The 12,472-nt window shown below is 33.3% G+C and overlaps 1 protein-coding gene across 2 annotated transcripts in view; it reads left to right on the top strand.

Annotated features, from left to right (window-relative positions):
- LOC145305885 (protein FAM221B-like) overlaps window positions 1-8,332 on the top strand; it is a 519,245-nt gene extending 510,913 nt beyond the window's left edge. The window contains exons 4-12 of one of the 2 annotated variants that reach the window (XM_080147737.1): window positions 441-543; window positions 3,443-3,521; window positions 3,977-4,076; window positions 4,513-4,572; window positions 5,555-5,642; window positions 6,026-6,076; window positions 6,854-6,937; window positions 7,511-7,578; window positions 8,273-8,332. In XM_080147737.1, the coding sequence (XP_080003863.1) occupies window positions 441-543; window positions 3,443-3,521; window positions 3,977-4,076; window positions 4,513-4,572; window positions 5,555-5,642; window positions 6,026-6,076; window positions 6,854-6,937; window positions 7,511-7,578; window positions 8,273-8,309 (670 nt within the window). In that variant the 3' untranslated portion in view covers window positions 8,310-8,332. Of the gene's footprint in view, window positions 1-440; window positions 544-3,442; window positions 3,522-3,976; window positions 4,077-4,512; window positions 4,573-5,554; window positions 5,643-6,025; window positions 6,081-6,853; window positions 6,938-7,510; window positions 7,579-8,272 lie in introns of both variants that reach the window. The other variant, XM_080147736.1, reaches the window with a different exon arrangement.
- The last annotated feature ends 4,140 nt before the right edge of the window (window positions 8,333-12,472 follow it).

Raw genomic sequence — 12,472 nt, 5'->3', positions numbered from 1 at the left:
AGTAGATAATTCACATCTTCAAGCTGCATATATGATAATTAGCATATATACAGAACAACATCTAGGGTTAAATATTTTGATGTAATGTTGAATCACCCATCTGAAGTCAATTTTCAACTATAAACTTATTTCTTGGTGGTTATTCTGTATCTCAACCGCATACATGAGAACATTATCATTTCCTATTACTTAAAGAAGTACCTAAGTTTATTTTGTCTAAAGCTTGAGATTTCGATAACTACTAAACTGAATGATCTCTTCTTTTTATGCAAGCTTCACATATGTCCCTGGATGGTTTAAGGCTATTTGATTTTGGATTTAAATTAAGCCATTTTTTTGCTATCTATACTCCTTTCATGGTGAGCTACTAGATACTAGTGGTGCATCCGTAAGTAGTCGATCCAGTAACAAACAACATACAACTTATTTCTTGTTATCAGGATTGGAAAATTTTCTCGTTGTTTCTGCAATCATTTCTATGGGAAGCACAAGCTGAAAACATTGAAGAATGGAAGAATTGGAAAAAATCCGTGTTCAGAAGAGGTAATTAAAAAAAAGGATGATAATCTCAATAAAAGCGAAGCTAGACAAGTCAGACAAACGAACATTAAAAAATATAGAGTGATATCGACATTTGTATGTTATTCTATAAAGTAATTGAATGTCTGTCATTTTATCTGCCTGTCTGTACCGAAGGATTTCCTTTACAATGTAGCTTCGTATTGTTCCAAGGAGAGTTCAGTGGCGTGCGAACCGAAGGGGGCATTTGGGGCAATCGCCCCCCCCTAGCGATCAAAATGCCCCCCCCTGCCCCCCCCTAGCCACCGCCCCCCCTGCCCCCCCCTAAATGTTGAAAAATGCCCCATTTTGCCCCCCCCTAGTCAACAAAAATGCCCCTTTTTGCCCCCTACCCTAAAAAAAGCAAAACTATCCCAGTTTCCAAAAAAAAGATCAAGAAATACTCAACAAAAAAAAATTTTTGGCGCTTCGCGCCAAACAGACAGTTACTATTCATTTAACCTTACCAAATTTTTGTATTAGTGTAGAAATTAGGTTATAATCTTTTTTCACTGAACATAACAAACCAGGTAATAGGAAGTATTTTATTTGGTATAATATAAACTTTTTACCAAAGAAATTTTGTACATTCCCTATGATGATAAACAAAATTACCCCTTATATAAATTACAATTAGTGGATGAAATGTATGGAAACTCGACTTAATTAACCAACAAATCAAAATTCCATTAAAGTCCCCAAAGTTGTTGAGACAACGAATAAGAAAATTTTATATGAATTATTTGGGATTAGTGTAATAAATAGCCCAAAAACCCCTCCTTCCCTGCATATTTGAAGAAAAAAATTGCGCTTCGCGCACTTCCAAATGGTTTCTGCTTTTTATCACATGTATTGTATATTTTTTTTTATTTCTATAAAAACATTTGTAAACAACAAATATTTAATCAAAAAGTTATTTTATATAAAAAAGAAACAGCGTTGATATTTATCTAAGCCTTTTTCTCAACACTGTAGTCTGTCTAAATGAATAACTATATATGATGTCATATTATTTTCAGGATTTTTATCATTTTTTTTTTGTTTACATACCCTTACAAAAAGACATGTTTTTTTATGGCAATTTTCATTATAAAACCCTTAAAACTAACTACACTCTATATTCCTAACTTGATAAAATACGCCACTCTTGTTGTCTTTAATTGATTTTAGTTCAAAGGGGGAGTAAATATTTTTAGGTGCGCTTAACGCACTGCCCTTATAAATCCTTGGAAACACCACTTAATGAAAAATTAACAGAGTTTTAAAGTGCCATTTAAAGAGGGTAGGATATGTTGATGATATAACTTTTTAGCTTCTCTATAATTCACTATGGCTGTCTGTACGTAATGCTAAGGGGAAAATGTGATTTTTTCAACTGCAATTAAAGATAGAAGGCTAAAACTTAATGTTAACATTCCCATCATTATGGAGTATAATTAACTATTAAAAATTCGTGGATGTCGACTGCTTTTCAGGACGTTTTTGGTTATTTTTGTATCTTTTAAATTTCGGGTATAGTCCCTTTTGTGACATTGCCTCTTAAGGTGCATTTCGTCGTATTTTCACAGTAGCTTTTCCCCTATTTATAGCTCCTGCGGGGCCAATTGCCTAACCCTGCGGGGAAATCACCTGACCTAACTTAACCTAGAATAACCTATTAAAAGCTACTATGAAAATACGACGAAATGCCCCTTAAGTGGCATTGCCACAGAAGAGACTATACCCCAAAGTTTTCCATATTTCTAAGAGATTTTTATATCTGTAGATGAAAGGACAAGTAATTTTTTTTATTTTTTACATAGTTCTTTATATCTTTGGTTTTTATGGTACGATAAATTTTTTTGTGGATTATGATATTAAAAAAAAAAAAATTCAAGCATCCAGTATGTAATTTACTTTGACTGTCATCACACAATATGCAGGAAAAAGGATTTGTGACTTTTTCTACCTAAAATATATATTTATTTCAACAGATGCTCTTTAAATCTACTTGTCTGTATTCTTATTAATGATTTTTTGTGCTTTGCTACTTAAAGATGTTGTAATCCTTGTTGTCATACAATAAAGAAATATTTAAAATCAGTTTTACATATTAGGTTAATTTTTGGTAAATTATTTCCAAAATGAGTGTTTTTATCTCCTCCCCCCCAAAAAAATTTTTTAATATGGTTATTCAACTTTCCTGCTGAGATTTTATAACATTCCCTTCCACCCATAAAAAATGTTTTGTGGTGGGGGGGGGGGGGGGAGGTTAAATTATATTCTGTACTTTTTTTTCGAAGATGCTTTCTAGCTCCCTTCCCTTCGGTCATTGCAGGGTGGGGAGAAGGGATGGGGGGGAAGATATAGGGGATATAAAAGGGAAATAGGGATGGGGAAGGGATGGGGAAGAAGGGATAAGGACTAAAAGGCCCATAATCAAATAATCCCACCCCTTAAAACGCCCTTATTTAAAATTAGTATATATAATCAAAATGCCCCCCCCTAAAGCAAAGTGCCCCCCCGGGGCACTTTGATTTAGGGGGGGGCAAAATTTTACAAAATCTTCAAAATGCCCCCCCCTAGACAAAGTGCTTCGCACGCCACTGGGAGAGTTTATTGATTTTTTGGGGGGAGAAAACGACAACTCCCACAAGAGAAATCACCCCTAGAAAATATAAAAAATTGGCTGTAATAGTGGTTTAAACGCCTCTCAAGGGGAGTGTATCCACCACCCTTTATTTTTTTAGGGGGGGGGGGTATATTATCGCTTGTACACCTCTAATATAAATGTCTTAGAAAGATCCCGAAAAAAATTCTTAATTACTTAGGTATTATTGTTTATTCACAATTGTATTAATCTAATAAAAACGTCTGCGTTTATGCTAATGCGTTCTTTGTTTAGGGTTGTCCTTGTTCCAATTATATTTACATGTACAGAAGACCAGAGGAGATTGGACAGTATTATATGACTAGAAGAAAAGGTAACACACATAAGTATAGATATTTTATTAGTAATAAGGTTAGTTTAGGTTTGACACAGGTTCAGTGCTCTCCGCAAAGACATATAGAAAACTTGATTAAAGTTATACTCTGCCTAAAATATTGTTCTAGAAATCATTATTCCATAAATCAGATGTATAGAAAAATTTAATCCTACAAAAAGATTTGTGAGAAATAGGCATGATTAAATGGACGCACGGACTTTCTGGTAACGATTATGGAAATGCTACGTTATTTCAATCGTACTTAAATGTTACAGGATTCTTAAAGCAAGTTTTAAAATCAAAATGACAAATCTAAATTAACGAACGAACGAACAACCAGACTGACCCTAATTTAGTAAAGTCTCGCTTTTAGAAATAAGTATAAGGGGACATTTTGTAGTCTATTAAGCTGAAATGAAATTTTACATCGAATTTTTTATGCATATTTTTAGGATTTGATATTAATGATTGGCGGCCGCTATGTAAATGTCGCCACCCCCATGCTATGCACTCTGCGGACAAACAAAAATGTAAAAATTGTGCCTGTGGAAAGTAAGTCGTAATGTTCTTTGTTTTACTACTTTATTACAGTTTACTGTTCTTTTCCTTAAGCTTATTATTGGCTCATTGTTGCTACGTTAATTGTGGATGAAATTGACTTTGTTTACGATCCTTATATAAATATAACAGGATGTCTGTCTTTGTGTACCGTAGGATCTTGCCAACCACTGTACCGATATGGTTCTCCAAATAGTAAAGATTGTCATAGGCAGAGGGAAGATTTGTAACTATTTTGGGGAAGGGAACATCAATCCTTCCAAGATAAATTGTCCCTGGAAAAAAAACACCCCCCCCCCCCACTAATTTTTTTCTTTTCTTAAAAACTGAAATGAAAATGGATGGTTGAAATGAGGCCCATCTCTCTCCCTTAAATGCCCCTCAATGCCTCTAGGGGCGGAGTCACTAGTATATAACAATATTGTTTTAGGTTTGTCAGTGATTTTATGTGCTTGGGCTGTGAAAGCAAATGGGAAGCTCATGAAGTTAGGTAACATTAATTTAGTATAATCTTTAATACAATGTAGAACGATGTCTGTTTGTCTGTGTGTCTGTTTGTTTGTTTGTAGCGAGGGATCTCGCTAACCGCTGAACCTATCGGGTTCTCCTTTACAGGGTAGATTCTCATAGGTCCCGGGAAGGTTTATAACTATTTTCTTGGGGGGTGGGACACCCCCAACCCCCCCAAAAATTAAAAATACTCCCCCCCCCCAAAGAATTGCCTACAAACAATTGGTTTGATCAAACCTCTTGGGGCAAAGCCCCTAGAGGCTAGGGGCGAAGCCGCTAGTATAATAATATAGTAGGACTATTAGATAATCTGGAATATTCCATCTTAGACTGAAAATCTTATTGTAGAAAAAATATCCCAATCTATAACTTACGACATAGCCGAGGGATTTTTTATTTAGGCACTTTATTTTGTATCCACTCTATCTTATTCATTGGTTCAAAATATTGAACACTTTCATTAAATTTAGATTTGTTGATTTCAAAATAGTAGTATTTATTATTTTTAACCAATAATTTTAATCTACGGAAGAGGCAATTTTGTTAATCACCATAGAGGATGTATATCAATTTATCGTCTATTGTCTAATCCAAACTTTTTTTCCACTCCAATTTTTTTTATGGTCCAAGGATATACCTAGTACACTGTAGAGGTTGAAGGAAAATTGATTTATCGGTCATTTTCTTGTCCCTGATTTTCTTTATTCTTTGAAACTGTGTAGAAATGGATGTAGAACAAACGTGGATATTATGATAGGAAGAAAATTATCGTCAATTTAGGTTGCAATATTCCCTCGTATTTATTGGTCGAGCTGTTCATCCAGCAGGAGGGGAGGGGATGGGGTAAAGGAGGTGGGTGGAACTGGAGGAGATCGTTATTTTAGCCCGCTACAGAGTTCACTTTTTTATAGAACATGAAAATCTAGTGTACTATCCAAGTAATAATAAATCCATTTGTGTAGATATGAGAGTGAGGAGGACAGAAAAGCTGACAACAAAACTGTGGGCGAAGCATTTTTCCCGCTCAGTGATGTTCCAGAAATTCAAGCGGTAAAAATCTATCTAAAAAACAAGGATGACAACATAAATAAAAGCTAAGCTCTATATCAACGAAAATAATAATGAGTTGCTCTACTTTCTAAATCGTACCTAACTGTTAAAGGAAAGATATTTATTAGTTACAAAGTTGCATTATAAACAGCTTTATGCGAATATAAATTATAAGATCAAAACCAGTTTTTTAGCCCTGAGATGCAAAATGCACGGGCTATAAAAACTTATTTTAATCTCATGATTGTATATTTTTATATTCCTAGAAATCTAGATATAATACGATGTTATACATAATTTTTCAGTATGGCGGAGAACCGGTTCTAATCTACCTGATATTAATTTCAAAGCGATACTACAAAAAAATTTTGACAATTTTTTAGGAGTTTCTGAAGCAATTGAAAGAAGAGGAGGAGAAAAGAAAGCAAGAAAAAGCAGGAATGTAACTATGTATTTTTTTGCGGATATATTTGCGCATTTTTGTGCATTACTTTTATCTAGAGATAGAGTGGACAATGGGCTGTTTATAACACAAGTCCCCCACGTTTTATGATATCGTTTTTTATTCGTTTGCTTAAGAACTTTGGGGCCTTTTAATGAATTTTGATTGGTTGGTTTATTAAATTAAATGTCCATAAGTTTCAACTACTAATTGTAATCTACAGAATTGATAATTTTGTGTCATCATTGGGAATGTACATCAATTTATCGGCCATTGTCTTATCCCTCTAGATCCCTGACTTTTATCATAATGACTAAAAATTGTACTGACAGATACTCTTGACTATTGAAGAGTCGATTTCCCTTTCCTAAAGTGTCCCTAGAGGCATCTAGAGGTGTAAACTCTAGTAATATAATATGGTATGATTGTACAAAATCTTTCTCCATATAAATATTAGATTTATGCATTTTAATTTCAATATCAAGAGGATATTATTAAAAGATTTGGGTATAGTCCCTTTCGTAACATCGCACCTTATGTGGCGATTCTTCATATTATTCACAGTAGCTTTTCTCCTATTTCTAGCCCCTGCGGGGCCAATTACCTAACCCTGTGGGGCAATCACCTAACCCCATATAACCTAACCTACCCTAAAATAACCTATAAAAAGCCATTTTCAAAAAACGACGAATCGCCCCTTATGGGGCGATGTTACGAAAGGTACTATTCTCAAAGATTTTTATAAAAAAAAATATTACATTTTGCACGAACAGAGGGAGTTAGTACTGAAGAGGATAAAAAGGCTGAGGGTAAGGACCAAGAAGTCACTCATATCGGTCAACAAATGGCCCAGGTAAACAATTCATAGTGTTATTTATCTTGGATCTTGTGCAGTTCACAGTAAAATGTTGCTAGTATCGATTATTTTCTTATTTTCAAAAATCTAAGAATTCTAAAGCTTGCTTTGGCAAGGTGTAATAATGTAAGAACATAATTTGTACAGTCTGTCGTTTGTCTGTTAAGGTTCTTAGTTTTTAAAAAGAAATTAATCTTTTAAATTTAACTATCCAGAATTATTTAAACAAATAACGTAAAGTGTCTGCTTAAGGGTCTAAATCAAGTGTATGATCATCTAAAATACAACCATTTCTTTTATTGCACGGACTAGAAGCGTTAATTATGCATGGCAATGAGTAGCGCCTGTTTAAAGGCCAAGGCAATTCACATTTACCATCATTGTCACGCACCTGACATAGAAAAAACAGAAAACATTTTTATCTCATTAGTTATGAAGCGTTTTGAGAAAAGCATTAACCTACAGCATAAAGGAAAAAGGTTCTAAATGTATAATAGACAAAATAAACATCCACAAACTAGCTGGATACTTATCATTTAGGACTAAAAAGTATCTTATATTGTTTTCTAGGTTGCGGAAAATATTGGAAAGGTCCAGCTGACTCTGCCTGCTAGAGATAAGCCTGAAAAGAGCATTAGGAACAGATTATTTTAAATGATAGTAAAAATCAATATTTTTATCAAGGGGGGGGGGGGAGTTCTGACACATTTGCGTAAACCTGGTGTATAGGGTTTATCTTTGGACTGAGAGGATAGGTTATTAGGGATAAAATCATTCTTATATGATGTATTTTTTTAAAGAGTTAGATGTCAGCTTATGAGACAAAATATGTATGTTTTTTTCTTCAAATATGTGAATAACAATCAAAAAGAAGCATATTTTGTTTTATAAGTTAACCTCTAACTCTTCAAAAAAAAAATCTTATTTTTCATTTTTACCTGTACAGAGACCACCTGGAGGCCTATCAAAAAAATCTTAAATATGGGGGAAATTCATCATATAAGAATGATTTTATACCTAATAACCTATCTTCTCAGTCCAAAGATAAAGCCTATACACCAGGTTTACGCAAATGTGTCAGAACTTCCCCCCCCCCTTGTCCCAATACCAGCTAGGTTTTTTAAAGGCATGCCACAAGTCAAATAATAAGAAGCATAGTAAGTACAAAATGTTTAAAATGATAGCAAGATACATTTGTAGCTTTTCGGGTATAAAGGACAATTGTTTAGTACCCAAAGTACCTTTTCTTATTTGTGGCTTAAAAACTTTGGGTTAGTCTCGAAACTGAAAAAAGTTTTTATTATTACATATAAAATAATCTCTGTTTATTAGATTGATGAGAGAAAAGGGATTGCTAAATAAATACTGAATAAATGAATACTCAATGAAAAATATAAGAAAATCATCGAAAAAATCTTCCAAAAGTCAAAATAAGCTAATTATCGCATCGTATTATAGACAGTTTTCCACGAATACTAAAATGAAAAATTATCAAAATTAGTTTTGTTAGCCCTGAAGGCTTAATATTTGTATAAAACTTTCTGTAATACAATGCCATACATGGTTTTTCAGTTTGGCGGAGAACCGGTTCTAACCCAGTGGATATTAATCGGTTTCAAAGCAATACATGAAAAAGTGTTATAAAAATTTACAATCATATATTGTATTTTATAAATTTGTATGCTCTATCAAAACAGAAAAAAAACTGCCCCAACTTGCCTTTATGCCAAAAAAAACGTCCATTAGCTTTTACTAAAATGGCAATAATAAAACACAGTATTATTTTAACTAACTTTTGTATTACTTAATGAAGATTAACATTTTAAAATTTTTTATTAATTTGTATATAAACACACTGTAGCTAATAATACCATGTATTATGATATTAAAATATGCATTTTATTAACTAATTCAATGATGGGGTATTATCCCCCCCCCCCCCTCTTGGTCTCTTTATACTAAACACCCATTGGGGCTTGACAAGGGTCTACACCCCCCTAAAATAGCCAAGTTGGGAGGGGGGGGGGGGGGGTCAAGGTAAAAAAACTCACACACCTTATATTTAAGTAGGGGGGGGGGGGTGTATTCCATTAATCAGTTGAAGAACACTTTTTGACTTTTTTTGTAGGATGGTTACACCTTCGGCGGTGTATCCATCCCTGACACTAAAATTTCACCCCACTTATTGTCCAATTTACCCCCCCCCCCCCATCAAAACACTGTACACGCCACTGCTTGAAAATAAATTTACACTTTAATTAACAAATCAGCTTCAAATGCTTTATGTGATATAAAATTAAATTATGCACTATAACAATGCTTTTATATGTTCAATAATTTGTTTATTAATAAAATTTGATAATAAAAATTTATAACTATTAGTTTGTCGGCATTTTAACTCTCCCCTCCTAACTAGATAGCAGCCATTTATAGCCATTGCCTCACTGAGCTAAGCCAAGAAATGATTTACGGAGTAGAAAATTTAAGGTTTTACACAATTCTCCTCTAAACTTTTGATTGCCTCAAGATCATTACAGACAGAATAACGTGCAAAGTAAATTATATGTATATGTAATCAGGGAGTAAGGGAGGGGACAATGGATCGAATATTCAATTTTTAAGTAGTCTCAGACTTTGGGGACTGGCTTAAAGGGAATGTGCACGAATACAGCAGATTCTTACTGATTTTGGGGACTTGCGCATCAATGCCCCGCTAACTAGCTGAGCTAGTTTTGAATATGCAGACAGAAAAGTTTGTTATCTATCGCTGGTTTTAACAAATATTTTTTCCCAAGAAAATGTCTTTTCATGTATAGAAACTCTACTGTGATATTTATGTATTAAATAATCTAAGAACCGCTTGAATTTTGGGGTCAGTTATAAATATATTAGAAGGGTTGAGGGTGGTTTAAACAAGATTTTTCTAGTGATTAATTACAGAATGTTTACTACATTGTGATGTGTTGATAATTTAATTTTCAAGTAAATGATTTTTTTCTTAGAACTAATTTTGTTCTAAATTAGGTTACCATGATCCCCTTACAATTTTGGTAAAATTTTCTTGAAAAATCTGGTTTTCGTTGCTTTTCAGCGAACCCGCTTAAATTGAATTAATTGCCCATTGTCCCCTCCCTTACTCCCTGATATGTAATAGAATTATTAGAGAAGAACTATAGTGTGAACCCTTTTTTCGTAAATCTGACAAAGGAACTCCTCCCGCTGACAAAACACCTAAAAAATTTTCGAGTATATAATTTCTAGAAAGCTAACTTTATATTAAGGAATTCAACAATACATAGCTAACTTATTAAGGGATTTGTAATATGCTTTACACTATACTAGAAAAATAAATTTTTACAGGATATAATTTATGTGAGAAAAGCTTTATCTTAAGAAATACGACTATTTACAACTGACTCTTTATATGAACAAAATGAAAAAAAATATGCCCTTTCTTCTTACCCATATGTGTACAGTGTATACACAGTACAACGCTAGATCCTGTTGAAAACGTAACGAACGTACTGTTGTATTGCTATTTGTTGTTATTCTATTTTTATATAATTTAGTTCGAGGTAAACATGAAACAAACTATGTATTTTAAATGTTTATAATAGATATGAATTACGAATTAAAGAATATAAATCATGTGCATTTAAAGTCCGAAGTATTATTTTTTTGTTTTAATAGAAACTCAAGAAAAAACTATGATTTTATTAATTTAAATTCATAAAGGGATTTTTATTATTTTATAACGATTGCAATAGATAAAGCATATTTATTATTAATGCACAGATAAAACATAGATGCGAAACAACAATATGAAGGCAGTACTTCATGTGATGGACTTGATTCGAGTAAAAGTTGAAAGAACAGCTCTAAATAACTCTAATGTGTAAAACTAGAAAATTTCAGTTTAATTTAACCAATGACAAGTTATTAAAGTTCTGCCATCCTCCTGCAGAATTTCACATTAGACATTATTTCTCTAGAGTAATCACTCTACTGTATATGTAAGGGTTGGGCCGGATATCTGGCCATTTTCAATATCCGGCCGGATACCGGATATTGAAACTATCTGTGGCTGATTTCTAATATCGGGCCTTTTTCAATATCTGGACGGATATCCGGTATCCGGCCCAACCCTAGCATATGTTATTGTTGGTTAACCCTAGGTATAATATGAAACTGGATATCCGGTCATTTTCAATATCCGGCCGGATATTGAAATCATCCGGATATCGGATATTGAAACTATATCCGGCTGATTTATTATGCCGGATATCCGGTAATTTTTAATATCTGGCCCAACCCTAGTATATGTTATTGCAGGTTAACCCTAGGTATAATAAGAAACCTTGGTACTCAAAATTCAATTGTCTATCTCAAATAGCTGCCGAGGAATTAACGCTTTGCCCATACCAATTGTCACGGAAAAATGGACCGATGTTAAAAACATTAATTGCTGTTAAATTATCTCGGCAGTTTTTATGAAACAAGGAGGACAACATCCATAAAAGCGAAGCTCTGAAATGGAAGGACAACCGAACATTAACACTTGTAGATTGTCAGAACTGAATTAGCAGAATGTTAATGCATCAGTACAAACAATATTTTAAGAAAATTTGTTGCAAAACTGCATAAATAGATGATACTGTTTAAGCACATACTTACATTTTTGGGACTTGTTTATAGAGATGCTTCGCTTATAACATTGTACCTTGTTGTAATAGGAATCAGTTTTTAAAAAATCAGAAGAATCGGATAATTCTAACATACAAAAATTTGTTGTCAAAAAAATCGACATGTTTAAAATGGACGTACGGACATTCTGGTATTGTTTATAGAGTTACTACGCTTTCTTAATTGTACCTAACTACTATAGGAATCATCATGCAAAGTTTAGAATCGATAGGACAATTCTAACCTGTTTAAATTAACGAAAAGAGCTAACTCTCTGTGACGGACGGACAAACCGACCCTAATTATAGAAAAGCTTCGCTTTTAAAAAGCATTAAGCATTGTAATAATAATCCGGATTATACCAGCACTATTAAACAATTACTTATTTTTATATTTTGAAAAAGCGAAGCTTTTCTATATTTAGGGTTTGTCCGTCCGTTACAGTTAGCTCTTTTCGTTAATTTATACAGGTTTGAATTGTCCTATCAATTTCAAACTTCGCATGCTGATTCCTATAACAGTTAGGTACGACTTAGAAAGCAACTCTATAATCATTACCAGTAAGTCCGTACGTCCTTTTAAAACAAGCAGATTTTTAACTTTTTTTACAACAAATTTTTTATGTTAAAATTATCCTATTCATCTGATTTTTTTACACTAAATTCCTATTACAACAAGGTATAGTGTTATAAGCGCATCATCTCTATCATCAAGTCCTAAAAACGTCAGTATGTCCTTAAACAGTAACATGTATTTAATCAGTTTTGCAACCAATTTACTTACAATTTTGTATAGACATATGCATTAATATTCAGTTCTGACACTCTACAAGTGTTAATGTTCGTTTGT

Source organism: Acartia tonsa, chromosome 14 (assembly GCF_053477335.1).
Source record: "Acartia tonsa isolate MP-2025a chromosome 14, ASM5347733v1, whole genome shotgun sequence".
In the NCBI taxonomy this organism is placed as follows: Eukaryota; Metazoa; Arthropoda; class Copepoda; order Calanoida; family Acartiidae; genus Acartia; species Acartia tonsa.
Note: the sequence above shows the minus strand (reverse complement) of the source record. Positions and strands in the feature narration are given on the sequence as shown.